The sequence below is a fragment of the Siphateles boraxobius genome, unplaced genomic scaffold (assembly GCF_051911475.1).
Source record: "Siphateles boraxobius isolate OS27281-9 unplaced genomic scaffold, OSU_SipBor_1 5, whole genome shotgun sequence".
In the NCBI taxonomy this organism is placed as follows: domain Eukaryota; kingdom Metazoa; phylum Chordata; class Actinopteri; order Cypriniformes; family Leuciscidae; genus Siphateles; species Siphateles boraxobius.
In genome coordinates, this window is record NW_027509141.1 from 34,031,851 (window position 1) to 34,055,259 (window position 23,409).

The 23,409-nt window shown below is 36.5% G+C and overlaps 2 protein-coding genes across 2 annotated transcripts in view; one reads left to right on the forward strand and one right to left on the reverse strand.

Moving 5' to 3' along the window:
• slc45a1 (solute carrier family 45 member 1) overlaps positions 1 to 14,760 on the forward strand; it is a 41,579-nt gene extending 26,819 nt beyond the window's left edge. The window contains exon 9 of the mRNA XM_077204143.1: positions 13,639 to 14,760. Coding sequence (XP_077060258.1) covers positions 13,639 to 13,674 — 36 coding nt within the window. The 3' untranslated portion in view covers positions 13,675 to 14,760. The remainder of the gene's footprint in view (positions 1 to 13,638) is intronic.
• On the reverse strand, positions 12,778 to 22,617 carry odad1 (outer dynein arm docking complex subunit 1). The gene is made up of 15 exons (XM_077204145.1): positions 22,522 to 22,617; positions 21,224 to 21,336; positions 21,043 to 21,142; positions 20,548 to 20,728; positions 20,337 to 20,462; positions 19,113 to 19,226; positions 18,962 to 19,029; positions 18,391 to 18,578; positions 17,560 to 17,688; positions 17,404 to 17,486; positions 16,574 to 16,742; positions 16,260 to 16,423; positions 13,668 to 13,771; positions 13,453 to 13,546; positions 12,778 to 13,357 (listed from the first exon to the last, which is right to left on the reverse strand). The coding sequence occupies exons 2-15, from the start codon at positions 21,288 to 21,290 to the stop codon at positions 13,250 to 13,252; spliced, it is 1,695 nt and encodes a 564-aa protein (XP_077060260.1). The 5' UTR covers positions 21,291 to 21,336; positions 22,522 to 22,617; the 3' UTR covers positions 12,778 to 13,249.
• Positions 22,618 to 23,409: the final 792 nt, after the last annotated feature.

Consider the following 23,409-nt stretch of genomic DNA (forward strand, 5'->3'; position numbering starts at 1 on the left):
TTTGTAAGCTAATTAACCTTTTTCTTCAGTGTATTTTTATGTTATATTTTGTGTTGTTTTGTCATTATTTCCCATTCTCTTTGCAAACTGCACAAATCTTTTTCTATTTTCCTTGACCTTTCTTTTGACGTCATCTCTTGCTAGTTGTTTTGTGTGGTTGGAACCTGCCTTCAAGCTTGCATAGATGAATTCAAGCTTCTTTGGGGGCTTTGTTTACAGCCACAGTTTCATTAGCATGTTGTATTCAGAGGCCATTGTGTCCCAGATGGAGACGCACCAGGCAGCTGTTTCATTCATAATGAGAAGTCACACTAAGATGCTAACATGACTACTCCACATACACCATCAAACATCTCAGCACAGATAACCAGCTGATTTATTGCTAACAGATAAGCCACACAGTCATCTTGCTTCTCCGTTACAGGAAAAGTACCTGTTGCACAAGGAACAGATTTCGGTTGTGGTAAATAATGTTCCCCTTTCAATGGGTCAAACGAGTCTAACCCTGCCTCACATCTGTAATTCCTCAAAAGGAGTAAGTATACTGAACTAGAAATCATATTTTTCTCTTTCTTCAGACAGTTTAAGTTGAAAATGTCCATAGAGGCAGAAGTTTTATCAGGGTTTTCTTTTGAACACAGAGATAAAGAGCCCCTCCCCATTTGAATCTCATCAGATCTGCCGTACCGTGGTAACAAAGCACTTGGTGGTCACAGATGGTGTGGGCCTATGGTGGGCTGTGTGAGGGGTCAGCATGTAGTCTTTGTTTTATCAGATGGAGTATTATGCACTAGACCACTGATTTAAACCTCAGCTTTGGCTCCAATGTAAAAGAGAGGCTGAAAACAGTAATTTAATTGGAGACTATAGCTTCATTCAGACTAGTTTTCCAGAAATGAGGTGAGGTTTGGCAGTAAACTTTGTGATTTTACTATATCAGAACATGTATTTTTTTATTTTATACACCTTTGGCACAAAAAATAAATAAAGTATACTGCTTTTCTTCAATGAAAACTATAATATTTAGCTGATATAACATTTTCAAAATACATATTTTCATGTTGTGTGCAAATCTTCAGAGTCCGACTGCATTCATTTTGGCCTTTTTGCAAGCTATCACTCTAAAAGAACAGTCTGTAACTGTTATCACATCCAAAGTAAAATGAAAATGTAAAAATATCAATAATTTCATTTGATGCTCTACTCTCCCTGCCATTGGTCAGAAATAATGATAGTCCTGCCACACACTAATGCCATTGGTTGAGCAGATCTTGGTGCGAGCAAAGCAAAGTTTAGTAAGACATGCTCCTGGATCAACATACTTTGTTGAATCTGGAACAACATTCCTGTCCATAAATTTAGTCCAAACCCTATCCCTTCCCCTAAATCTAACCCCTACCTATAACTTATCTCTAAAATCAGAGAGAAATGATTGTGAATAACACTGATGTAGAAGCACGTAACCCTGGTTGTAAGCCTAAAATTGACATAAACTTGTCCCTCAAATCTGATTGGTTGATTGAAATGTTGTTCCAGGATCAACAATCATGTTGATCCATGTTGCACTCTGTGAATTTAACAAGTAGAAAAAAATAATATGAAATTAATGTACATCTGCATCCAAGCACTAATCCCAGATCATAATCCCATCTGCATGCATGAAATAATTTTTTTTACAATGACTGCAATGCCTCTCAGAACATTTATCCTGTCAAACCAGTACTTTACAACTATCAAAAGTCTTCACATTAAAAGGTAGATGTAATTAGCCCCAGTAATGAAAGTGTTACATGCATGTTTAATCTGAAGAGGTTTTATGGGCTTGTGTTTGGATTGATTTGGATTTTGGCAGTTTGTCAGAGTGGGTGGAGACTCTTAAGATGGACAGAAAATTAATTCAATCTCATAAAGGCCTCGTTTGCGCTTGGACGTAAACTCAGTGGAACACATGCACAGAGAGGCCCTTTCATTGGGGAAATGAAGACCATATGTAGCACACACCGAAACAGCCGTCTGCTGCTGGAAGGCCACGGTGTGTCTGCCGTACAAATCCAGACAAGTAACAGACGATTTTCCTTTTTTTTAAAGAAAACACTTCTTGTCCAAGCATTACTCATTCCCTAACTGGAAAATGGGAGCAATCGGAGAGGAGAGAGTCTTTGTTAGGTCATTTCCTGTAGTTTTTTCCCCTCCTTCTAGAATACCCACAGCCTGCCCACGAGCTAGATTTGTTTCCATGGATACTGGAACAATTCCAATGATTGCCTGCTGGTTTTAGTGCACACTTTGATGAAGGAAAGCTTCGGAATAACCAAAGATGGGAAGAAGAAGAAAAGAGCCAACATGTTCCTCTAATCCTCACATTTTCTTTCATGCAATGTGAATGGTTACTTTCTTTCTTTCTTTCTTTCTTTCTTTCTTTCTTTCTTTCTTTCTTTCTTTCTTTCTCGTTTTTTAGTCAAATCCATGTTGTAATCAAAATCCACCCTTTTTAGTATATTAAAGCATGTTTCTGATCTTATTGCACATTTAATCAGTGCCCTTCACTCCAAAAAAAAAAACAAAAAAAAAACGCTCCGCCTCTGAAACGACTTTCGTTTAGATGACGTCGCAAACCTCTCTTACGTCTCAACCGCTCTAACCTTCTGGCATTGCCCATTTTTCACATTACAATTGATTCCAGATGAATAAAATCAAGTCCTGCCAACATTTATTTATTTGAATATCCCTTTTCAATATTGGTTCCGAATGGCATTTTATTATCGGATGCACTACTATTCTCTAATATTCAAAGCTGCTCCTTAAAGGCACAGTAAACGAATACTGAGAAATGCCGTTGACAGCGGATCAGACCGAGCACCAAAACACTCTTAGCCAATCAGTATTAAAGGGCGTATACATCCATGAGGGGGGAGGGGCCTGTGTTGCATGGTGTGATTTTGGGGGTGAAGCTATCAAGATATGGGTGTGATCCTTTTGGGTAGGGCTGTGTTTGTTTTGGTGATTTTTAATATCAACAGCGTTTCTCAGAAATCGCTTACTGCACTTTTAAGCACATTTTACAGCGATTAGTTGTAAGCAAATTATCCGATTTTTTTTGGTCAGAAATTACAGTTGCACACGAATAAACTCCAGGTTCCACAATAACCTCAGAAAACCCCATTTGTCTGTGGTTCCTGTCTCTAAACGCTGAGTTCAGGACTTCCCCTTTAGGTCAGTGAGGGAAGTAATTTGCAGAAGCACCTGAAATTTCAAGACAAAAGGCTGAAACCTGACCCTTGGAATTTCAGGGCTTTGGGGATGTTTGAGGAGGGGTTTGTCAAAGATCAGGGGTCAGGATTAGGGAAGACAGGGTCACCATAATTGGAAGAATCGAAGGGAGGGCTTGGTGTTCTAACTGTGCGCTTTTGTCTTGAACAGTGGTAACCCTTAACACTCTGAAATGCTTTCTCATGCCTTTGCGTGTACCTGGTGAAAATCAGCAAACCGCAAAGGACCAAAAGAGCATTATGGTCAGTTTTGCATCTGCATGTGAATAATACAAAACAATGCATTTTTTTCAATATACATATATTTGAGCATTGACAAGTTTGTTGAAAACAATACGTTGCAAACTTTCAGCACACACTAGAAATGAGTCAAATAATCTGCATTAATCAATTACAATCAGACATGGTCACATTTAACCTGCACTTTTGTCCAGCATATTTTATTTGCGTCTCTCGTTCAGGCTCTGTGTGCACACAGTAAAACTCCAGGGTCAGTCCTTTGTGTCCTCTATCCAAGCCCAGGCTTTCACATAGGTCATGATGCTGTGGAATGTGGCCAATTTGCCCCCCGTCCTGAATAGTGACACTCAATGAGGCATGCTGGGTACTCCAGTAAGTGTGTCCAATGATCTGGCAGTTAACATAACAAAGACTCCAAGATGTAGATGAATGAATTACAGAGCAAGGGCAGTTAAGGTAATGTTTTTTTGTGTGCATGTGCACATTTTATTGCCTGTTAGGCCTAAATATAATAGCAATCCTTTCTACAAGAACATACATGGAATCATTTATGCAGTGCACAATATGAGTTACATGATAAATGCTGTTCAAATGACTAAATCGTTATAAGTTTGGATTAATAAAGATTTTTTGAATGTGTGTGAAATAAGTCTCTTCTGCACACCAAAGGCTGATTTTTTTTAAACATACAGTAGAAGTAATATTGTGAAATATTAGAATTTAATATAACTGTTTTCTATGTGAATCTATTTTAAAATGTAATTTATTCCTGTGATCAAAGCTGAATTTATCATTACACCAGTCTTCAGTGTCACATGATCCTTCAGAAATCAATGCTGATTTATTAAAACATTTATTAATATAATCAAAGTTGATGGTTTGTTTGCTTGATATTTTTGTGTAAACTGTGATAAACTACAATTTAGACCTGGGGTAAGAAAGAGATTTTTTAAAGATTATTATTGATTATTATTTGATAGATTATTTTTACAAGATTATTTTTACTTTTATTTAACAAGGATGCGTTTAATTGATCAAAAGTGACAATACAGATATTTATAATGTTTCAAAAAATTCTATTTCTAAAGATGCTGTTCTTTTAAACTTTCTATTCATCAAAGAATCCTGAAAAAACATGAAATAGCAAAACTGTTTTCAACATTGATTATAATAATCAGAAATATTTCTTGAGCAGCAAATCAGCATCAGAAGGATTTCTGAAGGATCAGGTGACACTGAAGACTGGAGTAATGATGCTGAAAATTAAGCTTTGATCACAGGAATAAATTACAGTTTAAAATATATTCAGACAGAAAAAAAATGAAATTAAAAAATATATATATCCCAATATTACTACTTTTACTGTATTTTCAATTAAATAAATTCATACTTGGTGCATGAGAAGAAGATACTTTTTCAAAAACATTAAAAAAAAATCCAAACTTTTGACCAATAGCGTAAGTAATTGATTTCAATCTGAATGAAAGATGCAGTTCTGCTGCATAATAACCTACGGTCAAGACTTGATTACTTGCTCTAGTGGAAATTTCCATTCATTCAGCACAGGGAGGGTCTTCTAAGCAGTTCCCTCCCTAATTCCTCCTTACCTGATGATCACTGATGAAGGCTGAGCTTCACCCATATTCAGGAGCATGATCTCATCAGCGAAGCCACTCCTCGGGAGACAGTTTCCAGCGGTCTGCAGGTCTTAGCAGGTCGTAGTCAAAATGAAGGCGGTCTGGAACCAAGTTGTCATGTTCCTACATGATGTAGATGCCTAATGTATGTTAAACGCTTAGTGTGGTTATCCAGTTTCTGCATCCTTCAAAGGCATTACAGTTCTAGAAGGAACCAGTGAGCAGATCTGTTTCTTTTGCAGCAGATGATCTTGCGCAAGGGAATTAAACAAATGGACAATAATCCAGATGGCAAATTAGCATTTCCTTCTTCAAGCTGCAGCTGACATTTTTCCCATTGGATTTGATTTGGGACGGATGCAAGTTCAAACATACAAAGAGATAACCATACTTTACCAATTAAACGATCTGCAAACTGCAGGATTTGCTCATTGAAACATGTAGTTTTCCAGAGAAACACTGGCAGATGCAGTGTTGAGCTAATCCTAAATGCAACCCACAAGAGCTGCCATATACACATTCGTTTTTTGAGGACAAAGAAGTCTTTATACACACAGTCAGAGCTGCTCAGAAGTTATTGCCCAGTGTGCAAACATCACATACTGTACATACAATATCAAATCATTTCATTACAGCACCCTTTGCTACAAAGGATAAACTAGATGTTTACATTTTGTGAAGAAATATGTGAATGGTGTTTGTTTGTCTGTGCTAACCTCACTAGTCAGTTATCCCTATTTTTTGCATGGTAAAATGTTCACATCAGATTCAGAAAATCTTCTTTTTTATCCAGACGGACATCATTGTTGTCAATGTTTTTTTTCTCTTTTTTTAGCTTCCAGCTATATCAACACTGTTTTTAACAAAGTGTATCAAGATATAAATAGCCCATCTTTAAAAAAAAACAAAGAAAAAAACAAAAAAACAATTAGAGTCTGTTCCATCTATCAATCTGAGTTTGACCGTAAGAAAAGTTTCAAGTCTTATATAAACAATATCTTTATAATATCAGTCAGTTTCAATATCTTATATATTACATAGTCTTTAAATGTGTGTGATTGGGGTCAGATGAACATGAAACTATTTATGATATATGAAATAATAGAAAAAATATTTTAAAAAGCTTGCATGAGTTTTTTGCTAACCATATTTTATGAATCAGGCTTTATTGCTCATATACTATGATAGGAGAATATGAAGCTGATACTTGAGGAGAAAACACTTCAGTTTCATTCTGAGGCTCAAACTGAGCAAAAATATGCAATTTGGTGCAGTTGCTATGATATTTACATGGCCAAAAGTAAGATGAAATTGAAAGCTTATAATGTAAATCTTTATAACAGTATTGTAGGCAAGATATTTATAAAATTCATATAAATATTATTATATATTAGTCTTAGTAAGATGATATTTAAATGCTTAGTTTTATAATCAAAGCTTTTTATTGGGAGGCAAAAATGCCTGATGATATTTGATACATTTTAACAGGTTTTATTTTTTTAAAGTAGAAAAACTTTATTACATGATTTTTCTAAGTAGCTTCAGTCCGGTAAGTGTTCATCTTGAAATATAACTAATAATATTCAATTCTTACTATTCTTACGTTTATTAAAAATCAATAAAGATTTCACAGCAGAAAGGCACGTGAACCACAAACTGCAGGTGGACGTTTTTACAATTATACCAAAAGGCCTTTATAAACGATCAATCAGACGACAGATTGTATACAACAGTTTTTATTCAGCAAAGTTTTTATCATGTTGATCCTTTTAGAGGCTTAAAGACTGATTATATAACAAGCCTTCAATGTCATTTTGAAAAGTAAAAGCACACATCTCCTTATATGTTTTGAGCACAAGTTTGCTTTAACCTTGAGTGATGCTCGCTTTAGCAAACATCAAAAGTATCAATGGCAAGCAGAGAGCCATGGAGCAGCTAAAGTTGATGTGATGGGGTTTATGCATGTGTTTTAGGCCACACTGACCTCCGCCCCTTTGTGAGGCTTCAACAAAGAACCATCTGCATGAGACAAGAGACAGAAACATGGCGGACTGACTGGGGGAGGGACAGCAGCACGAAAAAGATGTAGAAACAGGGACAGAGGAGAGAACAAAGACAGACGAGAAGGAACAGGATCTTCTGCAGGGATCCGTAAATATGCACTGAGATATTTCATGGTGATTGATAAACCAACTATGGTTTCTCAAATGAGGGCGCAGAACGAAACCCTTCACATGCACGGTCAAGAAGGGCTCCTGTAATCTTTCGCAAACACACTTCCTTGCAGGACTGGATGAAAGTAATTAGAGCTCTCGGGGGCTGGGTTCTGGTTAACCATTTCATGGCCAGTTTTAACAGCCTCTCCGATTAGACATGAAGGATCCTCCAAATCTGAACAAGCTTGTAAAACATTTAACAACTGCTGTTTTGAAGGTCTAATCATAAAGAAGTTTGTATTGATGGTGTTTTGAGAACAGAAAGAATTCAGAACTTGAGGCTGAATCTCAACTCAAGATAATTTATGCTTTATATAAAGCAAATGAAGCCGATTATTAGGACCATTAACATTTGAATGATATTTGCATGATAATTAATTTTCATTACTGTATGCATTGCATTCCCATTATTTTCAATGGTGATTCTTACCATTACTCCAACACATTTATTGTAAATCTGGATAAATTAATACTAAATAAATACTGTACAGTTAAACTGTATATAATTTGTAGAATATAATGAGAGAATGTTCTTAAATGTCACAAAAATACCACAATGCTAAAAATCCTAAAGATGAAAAAGATCATAAAATAACCTTATTTTTTAATAATTAACTTCATTATTAAATAAAAAAATAAAAAATAATTATTCACTCTAAAAAAATGTTGTTTCAATGTTTGGGTCAAATACAGATTAACCCAACCGTTGGTTTAAATTTTTTAATTAAAATTTTAAACCAACAGTTGAGTTTGTTCAAATTTTACCCAAACACGGGTTGAAACAACATAGCATTCTTTAGCGTGCTTTAATAGTTTTCTTAATTTTGAGGTGCAATTATGATCACACGTCCTTGTACTCGGGTTTACCTTATTCCTGATATATTTTCCAAACACGTAGCATACAAGAAAAGTCATGGATAATCTTTTAAAAAATATACTGCTGTACTATACGTCTATATTCAATGGTATAAACTAGCAAATAAGCTCTTTCTGTACAAATATTACTGAAGACGAAAAGCGGTCATTTACTAGATTAATGCATACAAACATTAGTGATGAACAGCCATGTAACATGACGAACAGGTGCAGATGGATCACCTAGCAACAGCAGCTTTCGTTCTCGCCACACTCTTCGCCCATGACTGTCATTATCACCATCTAGTGGCATGTGATTGATAGGAAACTGATGGCATATTCAAAACTAAACAAATGTACCCTGTTCCTTGAGAACTTATGTCCGTGTATGAGTGAGTGAGTGAATGGGTGAATGTGAGGCAAATATGTAAAGTGCTTTGGTGGCCATTGGGTCTGTGAAAGCGCTATATAAATGCAGTCCATTTACCATTTACTTATTACACCGGCATTCAATGCTTTTTCCTCCTCATAGGACCTTAAAACCATCATGATATCCCACATATGAATGATATGGGATCATGCAAATGAAGCTAACAAAAAGCTTTCATGTATGGTGACAGCTGGAACCCATTAAAATTAGGCTTTGTTCAAACAGGCAACAAAAATTAGATTTGTGTGACTTTGTCTGTTTCATGTTTTCAAACCTGTGCATGAATGTAACACGTCATCCATCATTAGCGCATGTGTACTTTGGTCAGAGTGGGAAAAATGTGATTACACCGTATCTTTGTGTGTAAAATGCACACTCCACTGTGATTATGTTTACTCTAATTATGAGCATAACCACATTAACATAATCACAGTAGTTCTGCCTTGTAAAAGGGCATTTAAGGTTTCATCACAGTCCTAAAGGTTCTAAAAATAGGTGCAAAAGCAAACGTTTTTTAGAACTAGAATAAAAAACACCCCTCACATTTAAAAACAAACAAAGCTCCTGATTGGTCAGGTCAGTGCAAGATCTCAGGTTGCCTAACAACACAATCAGAAGCGGGGGAGGGCCTCTGGGAATGCAATTTGTGGATGGAGAGAAGGAAGAAAATACTTGGAATTCTGCCAAGAAAAATAAACAGAGAGAGAGAGAGAGAAAGAGAGAGAGAGAGAGAGAAAGAGAGAGAGAGAGAGAAAGAGAGAGAGAGAGAGAGAGAGAGAGAGAGAGAGAGCGGGCAGACCTTATAAAGGTGTAAAGAGAGTAAAGTACAATATCAGTCATATAAGAAATGGCGGCAAAGAACGCAGCCTTCAGGAACATACCACAAGGAAGTAACCTATAATTGCACCCTCATAAAGTTTCTAACTTTAGTGTATTCAGTGAATATGGTTTTAGTTTTAAAACTCAATGGTCTAGAGTCTCATGGTGTTTTTAATGAATTATCAGTATTATTATTCATATCTAGGGGTAGATTTAAAATGTTAAAGTTTGTTTATACATCTTTTTGTATGTCCATAAAAATGAACATAGTTTTGGAAACTTGCAGATTGATTTTTTCCCCTCTTGGGCAAGTAAGTCACTTTGCCTCTGCAAAACAACGCCTTAGCAACCACTCCAAACCCCCTAGCAACAGTATAGCAATGCACTAAAAACCACTTAGAAGAGCTTAGCATTTGCATAGCAACATCTTAGCAACCCACTAGATTAGACCCAGACAGCCACATAGTGTCAGCCCAGTTCCGGCCCACATACGGTATGTGTGAAATCCATAGCCGCGTTTCCACTGTCGGGCCAAAAGCAGGCGTACTAGTGCGTGCCAGGGCCAGTCGCGTTTCCACTGTCACTTTCGGGGTTTGTTCGGGCCTCGTCAGGGCTTCCTCTGGGCCAACGGCCAGGGTTTTCTGTCCCGCCGAATACCTTGTTTCAAAGCGGGCCAACTCGGGCTTAAGGAGTGGCCAGAGGCGGGGTTTACCTGAGTCTGGAGATGGCAGGGCAGAGTGAATCATATACCAGCTAACATCAGCATTAAAGACTTTTAAAATAATTTTAGCTCAAAACTTACTTTCATGTTTGAATACCTTCTGTTTGTGATCCGATGTGGATTCTGATCACCGTACGGTACAAGGCAAAAATATATGCGATGCAAAGGACTGCGTGCTAACCATTAGTAGACATGGTAAATATGACCGCTTGAAGAAATCAGACAAATCATAAAGGCTATCACAATCATGTTTTTATTTTATCTGTCAGGACCTCTTGTCTCACCGTCTGGCCCGACGGTGGAAATGCAGCATGGTTTTAGGCTCAGTGCTGCAGCCACGAGGCTTTTAGCACTGCATGGCCCGTTTAAAGCCCTGGCTCGCACTGGCCCGACAGTGGAAACGCGGCTCATGTGTACCAGATGTGGGCCGGATCTGGGCTGACACGATGTTGCTGTCTGGGGAAACTTCAAGCAACGGCATAGTAATCCAATTAAAAACACTCAGAAGAGCTTAACATATGCATAGCAACACCTTAGTAATGGCAGAGTTACAAACTAAAAACACCCAGAAGAGATTAGCATCTGCATAGCAACAACCTAACAACCCAGAACTCCCTAGCAATGGCCTAACACTAAAAAACACTCAGAAGAACATAGATTCTGCTTAGCAATATACTAGTAAAACCCAATGGCGATGCAATAAAAACCACTTGGAATACATTAGCACCGCCTACACAGCAACCCCCTTGCAATGACATAGCAATGCACTAAAAACCACCCAGAAGAGCTTAACATCTGCATTGCAACACTCTAGAAACCACTTAGAACCCACTAGCAACAGAATAGCAACACACTAAAAACCACTCAGAAGAGCCTGGCATCTGTATAGCAACACCCTAGTAACGACATAGCAATGCATGAAAAGCCACTCAGAAGAGATTAGCATCTGCATAGAAACAGCCTAATAATGACATAGCAACACACAAACCCCCCCAGATGAGCTTAGTATCTGCATATATAGCAACACTCTAGAAACCACTTAGAACCCACTGGGAATGGAATAGCAACACACAAAAAGGTAAGCATCTGCATAGCAACACCCTAGCAACGGCACAGCAATGCAAAGCAACTAGTGACCACCATTTGAAAAAAGCAAAAGTCCAGTTTTTTGGTAGATGTCACTTCAGAATAACACATGTGATTTATCAAAAACCAGATGTAGCCAGACAAGAATGAAAAAGTGTGTGAATGACTAACAGGATGTGTTTACGAGGGCTGGAGAGTCAAGATAGACAGAGAAAAATTAACAGGATATGGGCCAGTTTGGGTGGTGAAGATAACGGTGAATGAACGCGTGTGATGTGTTTGACTGCAACTTTTTTGATAGTTTGAAAGCAATAAGACAATAAATACATTCACTGTTAGCAATAAATCACATATAAATAACAAACAAACAAACAACATGGTTTAAACTATGTTGCCCACTTCTAGTCTGATTACTTGTCTGTAAAACAAGCAGTACAGGACCAGTTATGTACCAAAGTTTAATTGCATTTGCAAACACTAAAAATACATGAATACTAAGATAGACAGGAAGGAACATACATCATGGGAAGAAAAAAGAGCAGAGGAAGGATGAGATAAGAAGTGATATAGTAAATGGCCAAGTTGTAGTGGTCGGGGTTGCCAGGTCTGCGTTAAAAAAATTGCCCAATAACCAAACCAACAGCTTTAAGAAGTGGCTCAATTTCGCGGGAAAATAGCGGACTTGGCAACCCTGGTAGTAGTCAGTGTTTCTCTTTGTGTCAGCGTGTTCTCTGATTGGCTGCTTGTTTTGCAGTGTGGGCGAGAGAGAGTCGTTGCTAGTATAAGGAAACGATAAGGGGGGGATAGGGGGGAGTGTCGCCATGGTAACCCGGTGGGCCGTGTGCACAAAACATTTTGCAGCAAATGGAGGGGGTTAAAAAGGGGTCGAATTTCAAACCACCTAAACTTCCATCTTGAGTTGCGTCTAAAGCATTATCTGTGCATGTTTGTTTTCACAGAATGAAGAAGAGAGCGTATTTAAAGCCATTCTGGCATCAAAAGAGACACAAATACGTCAAGGCTTAAGATCTATTTTTATCCCCAATCGAAATACAACAAGCTTCATTAAATACTAGCGCACAAAAATATGCATAAAATAGTATGTGTATGTGTGGTGGTGGCCGATGACATCTTCATACCCTCCAGTATTCCCTGCTTCTAAAATTAACGATTAAAATGTAAAGTAAGAATTAAAGAATTATATATATATATATTTTTAATTAAAGACTACAAATCAGATATTTCCAGTCTTTGATGATGATTGGTCAATAGCACTCCTTTCAAAGTACTTGAAACATATGTACTTATCGTTTATAGGGTTAAAAACTTCTGAATGATGTGTCCAAAAGCACCCTTTGAGTATATTCGCAACATGACCTCAAGCACCTTATTGCTGAAATAATGCCCAATATAATTACATAGTAATTGCGATAAATAGTCTCCAAAATAGATTTGCTAAAATGATCTGATGTCTGATAAAAGTTTAAAACACAATACATGGAAATTGATGTTTTGCCAAACTTTTATTGCCATCACTCTTAAATAGAGACATGGGAAACACAAAAGCATGTGACCACTTGATGCGTTATTTAACTAAACAAAGAATTGAGTACTGGGTGAAAAAACATTTTTTATATTCAAATATACTGTAAACATGACAGACATGAAGGCATTGTGGGAGTTCTAACCGAATTGTGATCTAACTGACTTTGGCTAAATTCTGCCCTCTTCTGTTTGTTATTAGGAACAGTTCATCAAATGACAATTCTGTGATTATTTACTCACCCTCATGTCATTCCAAACTTTTAACATTTATTCCATAGAACAGCATACGGGTTAGTGAGTAAATAATGACAGGATAAATGATCTAGGTATAATCTAGCTAGATAGCTATTAAGCATGTTTGAATGGAGCTGAAAGAGAATTATAGCCTATATATCATTTTCAACATTTTTATTAGACGCCCAGAGTGTGTCTTAAGGCTCCAGTGAACGCTGTCTGCTGCTAGACATGGTGCTGCTCTTAGGGGGTTTCACATCTTTGCCTCCTCCCGCACGCCGCAGAGACTCGTCTTTACGCATGACCTGCAACAGAAAACCCACAAACATCATGTTACTGTAATGCAAACTATAGTTAATGAATAAGACAGAATGGGAAAGAGCTATTCTGTGTGCCTTACACTGCTCATCATAACATGCTGATGGAGTTCTTTGTGGGTCAAAGGTCGATCCTCCTCATCAGTGAGAGAAGAGTCCTCGGGCTCATAATCATGCCTGAATCATGCACAAAAAGACCAGGAGCATATATTAACAAACTAAAGTCATTATTTCCACATATTATGTGTACTTTTGTTTTATCTCCATAGACTGTGGCTATAGCTCCAGCTTCCCTCACCTGGTAATGGGCGGCTGAACGATCTCTGCGTGTCTCAGCACATCTGGTTTCTGACCCAGCAGGAACTGCGCAACCTCTTTCAGGTCGTAACTCTTCTCCAGGTCCTATTTATTTACATTACAGTTACAATACTGGTCAGCAGTTCAGAATAAGTACGATTTAAAAAAAAAATGTTTTTGAAAGGAGTCTCTTATACTTATCAAGGATGCATTGATTTTATCAAAAATACAGTTAAAACAGTGAAATATTATTACAATTTAAAAGCACTGTTTTCTATTTTAATAAATATTTAAAATGTAATTTATTCCTGTGATCAAAGCTGAGTTTTCAGCATCATGATTCTTCAAAAAATCATTCTAATATGCCGATTTGCTGCTCAAGAAACATTTCTGATTGTTCTCAATGTTGAAAACAGTTTTTGTTGCTTCATATTTTGTAGAAACCGTGATACTACCATTCAAAAGTTTGGGCATAAGTAAGATTAAAAAAAGAAGAAATTAATACTTTTATTGAGCAAGGACACATTCATTACTTTTCTATTTAAAATGAATGCTGTTCATTGATCCTTCAAATCATCAAAGAATCCTGAAAACAATGCATCATGGTTTCTACAAAAATATTAATCATGAAAAACAATTATTAAGAACCAGTATTAATAATTAAGCACCAATAATAACTGATAATAATACTCTGACGTAAATATAAGTTAAGAGTACACAGGATGCAAAGAGTAAGAGTATTCTACACTGTTTTTACAAACTGAGGAACAAGTCGAAATTATTTTCAGTGGTAATCTAATTGTATTTTTGTCACATTCACCGCCTTCTTTGTCTCTGTCATCACTACACTTCCCTGGATCCCGCTTGTCTCCTCACCTGAACTCACTCCCTCATTATCCACCCGTTTCTCCTCATCAACATCTGTGTCACCTGTCTTCACCTCGTTAGTGTTCATTTGTACTTGTATTTAGTCTCCTTCTGTTCAGTTAGTCCTGGTTGGTTCTCATCTGTATGTTTAGAGCATGTCCCTTCTGCCAACCTGCCTGTGTCTGTTTATTCTTTTCATTAGTTTTTGAGTAAATATTGGAATTAGAGCTTTTGCCTCCGCCTGCCTTCTTCTACCCGCACAACACCCGTGACAGTTTTTTTTTTTTTTACCCATGGTAAAACCACTCTAACGCACGGCTTTGTATTTCTTTATTTTTATTTTTTTCTTTATTTTTTTCTTTAAAAGGGGACAGTGTACATTAATCAACATTAACACAATGTAAATGTACCCGAGTTAGCAAGACAGTGCTAATTTTCATCGGTAGTCCCCCAGCCAGGTGTAAAAAAGGCAGCCTTAAAAATAATCACAGGTATAAAATCATAAAATAAAATTACATGCAAAACATTATAGTTAAGAAATACAACTTAATTTTTTAAAATAATATTTAAATACACATAGGAAGCATTAGTGCCCACAAGTTTGGCTGTCTACAAGCCATTTTTTTGCATTCTTTTTGAATGTAAAGAATGACACAGAGTCTCTAATGGTTCCCGGCACTGTGTTCATTGCTGTGCTGCTCTAACGGAGAAGACAGCCTGACCAAAAGCTGTTTTTCTCCGGGGGATAATGCAATCTTCCCTCACTGCCCCTCTGGTTACCCTGACCTCACTGGATCTAAAATGTATAAAATCACATAATGGAGGAGGTGCTAAAACATGTCTGATTTTATATATTAAACAGATGTTTTTGAATTTAATAAGATTGTGCCAGGTAAGTAACTGATATTTCCTCAGAATACTACAGTGGTGGTAATGGTATGTTTTTTTATCCAGTATTTTTAATGCTTGTTTGTATAATGTTTTTAACGGTTTTATTGTTGTAGAGTGTATATTAGACCAGCTTAATAAACAATATGTTATTTGGGATAAAATCATGGAAAATAAATATAATTTTGGCAGCTTCAGTTGAAAGAAAATCTCTGATGAATCTGAAACCTGTATTGCTTGTTCATTGTTGTTAAAGCAGCAGAAAATTGCTTTAACACTATGGCTGTGTCCAAAATCGGCCCCAATACTCTCTTTCACTATTCCCTACATCACTCCACTAATATTGTCGAGTTGAAGGAGTGAATGAAAACGAGTGAGTGACTTCGGACTCTGAGTGCGCCGGAACGGCTGCCGTTTTGCATCGTTTGTGTTTGATGTTTAATAGTTATTTAAAACGTAGCAAACTGGCCGCTCTAGTAATAAAATGAAAATATTTATCTTGAACTCTGTCATGTATAAACCTTAATTAAACAATTTAATAATCATTTAAAAATGAATTTAAACCTGTATGATATTACTCTTTATCCACATAGGACCAGCAGTTTGGAAAATAGATAGATGGATGATTTAGCTGCTGCGCCATCTTCTGGTTAGAGGAATTCACAGTGCATCATGGGTATTCTATTCTCTAGCCATGAGCATACATCTGTTGTACACTCATTATCACGGTGCATTGTGGGATTGAATGAGTGCACTCCAAATGTCCACTCAAATAGTGCCCTATTTAAGGCTATAGGGGGTGAAATAGCCTGTTGGTATATTCTGGTCTTTTCTGTACCTTAGAATTAATGAAGGCTTGGATGGTGAGCAGTTCACTGGTTCTCTGCTCCACCAGGCTGAGGTAAGTCATGATGTTACTGTCTCTGATCCCAGAGGAAGAGCCCAGCATGTCTACCACAAGTGTTCGGTCGCAGTCAATCTTATTGAACACACTGTCTGTCCCTAGAATGACATCAACATAAGCTTTTGTGTATTAAAACGTAAGTATCAATATGCTTCAAAGACGATAACGTGACAGTGTTGTCCTCTTGATTCTTCTAGGGTTTATCCACGTTGTTATGTTAACGCATGTTTGGATGATTTTACTAGTACCTGTTTTGATCTGATGAAGGATCTTGCTGATGTCATCGGCCTGGGCTTCATACTGTTGAGCTTGTGTCTCACACTCTTGCTGTAGATCCATCAACTCTTTTAACGCCACCTGATTTTCCTGTTCCTTTTGGACACCTTTCATGTGCAACTGCTTAATCTCTTCTCCAATCTGGAACAGAATCAACAAAAACAATGTTGTGTCTGTATTCAAATGTGAATATGAATAACATTATGCATGTTGCATGTTCATTTGGCTTGGCACAGACTTTTACTTGGTCTTTAAGTGTTTTCAGTGCTGTTCTTATTAACTAAAACTATTAAAATTGTTTTCATTAAGTGAAATAAAGCTTAAGATTATTTCATTAAAATAAATATTAGACGAAAAACTAAAACTTAAACAACTTAAATTAGAAATGTTACTTTGACAATTAACTGAAAAAAGTTGAAGTGTTAAAATTACTATATCTAAAACTGAAAAAAACCTAAATATAATAAAATGACAAAATCAAATAAGAAACTTCACTAAAACATAGAATATTTTAGTATAAATACTATACTATATAATATAAATACTATAATAGTAAATAATAGTATAACTATTAAATAAAGTAAATAACTTGCCTTTGGCATGCACCACTAATAATACTAAAATAACAAAAGCTGCTTAGTGAAATAAACCTAATGAAACTTAAATCATTATCTCACAAAAAGTGGAGGGTACTAAACTGTCCTTCCTCATCATGTATTTATACTAAATGATCAGGTCATCTTGAGAACGATATGTATGTTTTGGGTCTTTATTTGACTAGTTCTGTGATTTACACACTGACCTGATGGATTTGTTCTCTCAGTGTCTCAGCTTCTATGTTCTGTTCATTCACAAAGTTGAAAAGAGCAAAGTTCTTGTCCTCAACTGTTAAAAAAACATAAAGAGTTTAACACATTGCAATCATTTGTTGGCACAAAACAGAAAACATAAAGCTCACCCTGAATGAAATTTGTAACCAACATCTTCAAATTATCTTCCCCAGTCAATCTCTTGATCCGCTGGAAAACCTCCTCCAGAGTGTCAAATGTCTCCTCTCCGGCGTCTGCCCTCCTCTGCTCCTTCATCTCTGCCATCAGCACACATCGTTTACTTTTCAGCCAAATAAATAGCTGGATTTAAAATCAATCAGTCTGTTTTAGAGTATAAAAAAATTTGCGTCCAGCAAGAATTTTTAAAAAGTAAATTATATTTTTAATCAGCATAGATGCATTAAATTAAAATATGTCAAGACAAATATTAGAGTGTTTGGCATGGAAATGGATATGGATATGACAATGTTGATATGTTTGGTCTTGGCAGAATAGATCTGCTACACTGCTGCTGCTGCTGCTGATGTTGCTGCAGAACAAGTACAGAACTTACTACTGCCAATACATACACAACACACTACTGTGAGCAAGACAGATATACTGCTGCTGCTGTACAACACAGTATACATCAATTACCCATAGATGATCTATACAGGTGGAGCTGGGGAAGGTGTAGGGTTTCTGAAAGCGCACTGCAACTGCGACAGCAAATGCTGACCAAGTATTTGAAGGCTGAGCAGCGAGCTCATTGGCTACTGATACAGCAGGAACCAATCAGCTGTGCCCAATAGATAATGATGTGATTGCGAACAGACTTAAGGACCTATCAGCCTGCGCCATCAAAAATTTCTTGACAAAATTTTGTATTTATTTTTGATCTTACTGATCCCAAACTTCTGAACGGTAGTGCACACAATTTAACCAACAATAATTCTTGGTTACAAATATTGCTCTCTGACCTTGTCTGCGTCTCATTTCCTGTCCATCATCCATGGCGGTTCTCTCATTACTCTTGGTGGTCATGAACTCTTTGAGTCTGTGTTCATGAGCGATGACTCTCTCCAGCTCCTTCATCTCAGCTGAGTACTGCGCAAAATCCTTTATCGCCTTCTCCTTCATCATGGTCATTTTGGTCTGTGCCTCCTCTCTTAAATACACACATATAAATAGAACCGGCTACAAATGTCCAAAAAACGCATTGAGAGTCGAGCAATGTGTAATACTGAAAACTCTTTATTAAAATTGAGGTGTGCATTTTTCAATGTAGATATAATAATAAGAATAATAATAACCAATAATATTTCATTTATGACTTATGTTTATATTGGAGGCAGGGTTATTATCATTGATTAAAAACTAAAACAAAAACGATTAAAACAAAATTTAAAAGCTGAAATAATTAGAAATGTTGCCTTATAAATTGAAATAGAAGCAAAAAACCTAAAACAGAATTTTTTATGAAGTTTTTCATGATTTTGGGAACTTTGTATATAAGCGAAGCAACTTAAAATCTCAAAGTTTCTCTCTTACCTCACATCATAAGCTGTGGTTGAAATGTCGATAACTTCACCAATATCCTTACGAACATCTTGCAATACCTGAAAAAAAGACAACAGCACTTGTTTGAACTGGGCTAAATCACTGGATCTCTCAAACTCATTAAACACCCAGAATGCCCAACCTTCTCCAGTCTGCGATGCAGCTGCTGGTATCGGACGCGTTCCATGCGGAGTGTCTCCAGCTCTTCTCTGAGCTGGCTGTTCTTCGTCAGCTGTTCGTTAAACCGAATAAGAGCCTGCAGGGACATCAAGGGAAACAAATTTAAGGAGAAGTTCATGCACACACTATGGGGCCAGATTTACCAGCAGCTTTCGCCAGCAAACCCTCTTTTGGCGTTAAAAAACTACTGTCAGGATTTACTAAAGACACACAGTGAAAAATTAGAGCTGAAAAGGCATAGACAAGGTTATTTTTCGGCTGACATTATTGCATATGCATTTGTAGGAGTTACCCTTTCAGACGCAGTATTTATGGAAGGAGAGTATTTAAATGAATCACGCAAGGTGATTTAATAAGGTTTGCGTGTTAATTTACTGATATTTGAGCCATTATTTACCACCCAAAAAAAGCATGTCTTAAACCAGACGCTAATTTGTGCTGCCTCATTTTCATCCGTGTTAAATTCAATATTGTGTCCAATTGACTAAGGTCTATGACTATTTTTATATATGTACCAGTAATGTGATTATTTCCAATCATTAGAGTAAGGACTTAATCGCAGTAAGATGTTTACATGACACAAGCAAACCTCTTCCCTTTTATTTACAATTTTCATTATTCTGATTATTTGCTAAGAATTGTGGTTATTTTTACCACCATTATTCACATACAGCAATGCACAGCACAAATGATGAACTCGCATATAGTAGGTGTATTTCTGGCCACTGTTTCAATCTACTTAAGTCAAATGTAAAACATATTAATATGGACGTATTACTAAGGATTTTTTTCCTAAAAAATTCTTAATTTCTATGTTTTTGTCCATCAATATTCTGCATTATATTCATGTTGTCACCATTATCTCAGCATCTTCAGCACCCCCAAAATTTGATCGGATTATTTCAGTTCTTTACCACCCCTTCCAATCAATCCAATTGAAATTTTAAATGGATCGCTTTTCAGTCCGATCGAGTCATCGATCCTGTTACTAAGGTATTATTTGGTTTAATAAAAACAGAGCTACTCAGCATTATCTAAGGAACAAATTAACAGTTTTGTATGGGCAAATTTTTTGCCACAGTCGGGTCCAGTCTGCACTTAAATCTACACTGATTTACATGTAAAGTGTCCACAGTTGTGTGGTCAGTAAAACTGCATGCTGTGAAATGTTTGATTCTCTGTTTACCCGGTCCAGTTTGTTCTCCAGGGTGCGTGTGGCCTTCTGAGTCTGGCGGGAATGAGACGTGTGACTCTGGGAAGCCGTGACCTCTCCTCTTTTCACTTCCACCAGCCTTTTCTCCATATTCATGATCTGTAAACAGAATGCATGCAAATAAACATCTGTAGCACCAACAGTATGTTATGTGACAAAGTTTAATAATTAGTGATATATGCACCTCCTGTTCCATCTGTGTTTGGGTCTGTCTCTCATTCTCTAGTTGATCCTCCAGTGTGTTTCGCTGCTCCAGCAGAGTTTGGATACTCTCAGTGTCCTGATTGTCATTCTTTCTATGTGATTGGCACTCAAGCACACGAAGTAACTCATCATGTTCCTCACGCAGCTTAGAAATCTCCTGGCTGTGGACAAACATGCACACACAACAAATTAAATATGCTTAAAAACTCACATTCCATACAAGACACAATGCAATAAATGTACATAGTGCAACATTGCTGGGTAAAACATCATTAGGACATTAGATTCTAATGACAAATCCTAACCCTACTACTAACCCTAAGAAAAAGAATGCATTTTTTTGCACAATTTTTAGAATAAATATAATATTTTTGTTAGGGTTAGGTTTCAAGTTTTCAGTTTCAGAGTTTTCAAAATAAGTTTTGTCATTGTCAGTTAACCCAATAGACGTCTGAAAGTGTTTTATGGCACTGACCGCTGTTTGCGAATTTTTTCCTGTGACTGGATGCTGTAGGCCTGCCGATCCCCCTCCGTTATGCGAAACTGTCTCTGCAGTTTTTCAATCTCTGTCTCAGCTGGACACAAAAAACAGCTGGTTGCATAAGAACATTCATCTGTTTATCTTAATTATTAATAACAATGTTTCATTTGCTTACCAATTCCATCAAATTCCAAGTCACTGCTGTCAGAGAGGGCACTGGTTGCTGATCTTCCACGAGGCATGATGTTGATGATGATGATGACTAGGCTATAGTCACAAAACACTGGTCTAACAACAGTGCAGAACAAGAATAAAGACAAAACTTAAGTAACAAAAAAACTCCAAGGTCACCAATTCCTTATATGATTTGTACAAAATTATTTATTTACTTTTTGCCAGCAACTTAACAACTAAACACTCCAAAACCCTTTAAAAAACTGGGTGTATATAACAAGTTTACATATAGAAAATGATATGTGTGTCATTATTTATTACACAGAAACTATAAAATAATATGGTGTATATATTACGTTAAAAGTACATGTAAAACATTTATCATTATGTTTGGAACATTAAAGATTTGATTCATTGACATTGTACAATTATTTAATTTGCCCAAAAACGTGATAACAAAGGTCATAACCCGGACATGCGCACAGCCTCTTTGGCGCGAGTAATGTTAGCAATTGATTCATCAAATACAAAAATCCAGAGGCATTTCAAGAAATTATATATGGAAATATATATTTAAAAAAAACGAATGAAGAGTTTATAGATGAATACTTGAACAAAGATGAAGAAGAGGACAACGAAAAAGACGAAAATTCAACGGTGAACGCGATGGAGACGTATGAATTTCCCTCAATACTTATGTGAGTGACTAACGTTAGCATCGTTTCTTAACACCACACAGCAGTATAAAAAATTATACACTTTTATACTGCTGTGTTGTTCACTAACTGAAATGACCAGTATCACCACGCTTTTGGGCTTGTACTTTGGTAATACCATGGTACTTTTTGGAGTATGGTAAAAACCATATCACCATATCTTTATGGTAAATACCATATCATACATTAATAGTAATCATTCAGTTCCAGAATGTAACGTTATACGTATTAATGTTATCTCAATAATTTACGTTCCCATAGTAACTTAAGTTAGTACCGGAGTAGCAGCTATTTGTTTACTAACGTTATATGTTTCTACACAGACAAGCATAAACTGCCCCCTTCCCCCCTTAACAACAACATTTTAACATTTATATTTATGAATTAATTAAAATTATATTAATGCTATGTAACGTTAATCAAGAAGAGAACGTAACGTTAGCCTACGACTAGTCAAGCTTTGATAAAAAAAAATCACATTTTTAAATAATGCTACTTAGGTTTGCCATACAGCTTTATTTTATTAGTGATCACTGCCTCTGATAACAATAAAATATATTGAGGTAAATAAAGGCTTATTTACCTTGTACTGTTATCACTCTTCAGGTGGTTTTATTTGAGATGTCTTCCTCCCCTTTGGACAAAGTTGTTAGCAACTGTCTCTAAGGAGAAACGGTCTACAGAGTGCGCTGTTTCTCACAAACACGAGACCAATGCAATGAAGAGATTTTCGTTTCGTCTTTATTTATTTTTTGTTTTTTATTCAAAAGAAGCATTTGGAAGGATCAGTAGTACAAGAAATAACAAATAATCTGAACTATTTGACAATAATTATTTTCCATTTATTTTATTAAAAGTCATTGTATTGCAAAATTGAATGCCCAGTATTCTATAAATATATATATATATATACACACATATATAAAATAAAACATAGGCAAATTATATTATTATAGCAGATGACTGCGTACTGCTTACCAGATAAATTAAAGGGATAGTTCTCCCAAAAATGAAAATTCTGTCAGTATTTACTCACCCTTATGTTGTTCCAACCCCGTAAGACCCTTCGTTCATCTTCGGAACAGGAATTAAGATATTTTTGATGAAGTCTGAGAGCTGGATCACACCTCCATACTAGTCCATAGGCTTCTTGAGGTATTGAACTTGCCGGCCTCGAAAAGTTATTAAAGACACTGTTAAAATAGTTCAAGTGACTACAGTGGCTCAATCTTAAGTTTATCACTTGGACTATTTTAACGATGTCTTTAATAACTTTTCGAGGCCGGCAAGTTCAATACCTCAAGAAGCCTATGGACTAGTATGGAGGTGTGATCCAGCTCTCAGATTTAATCAAAAATATGAACAAAGGTCTTACGGGGTTGGAACAACATGGGGGTGAGTAAATACTGACAGAATTTTCATTTTTGGGTGAACTATCCCTTTAAAATATTGATTGACGTCGAAATGTTTT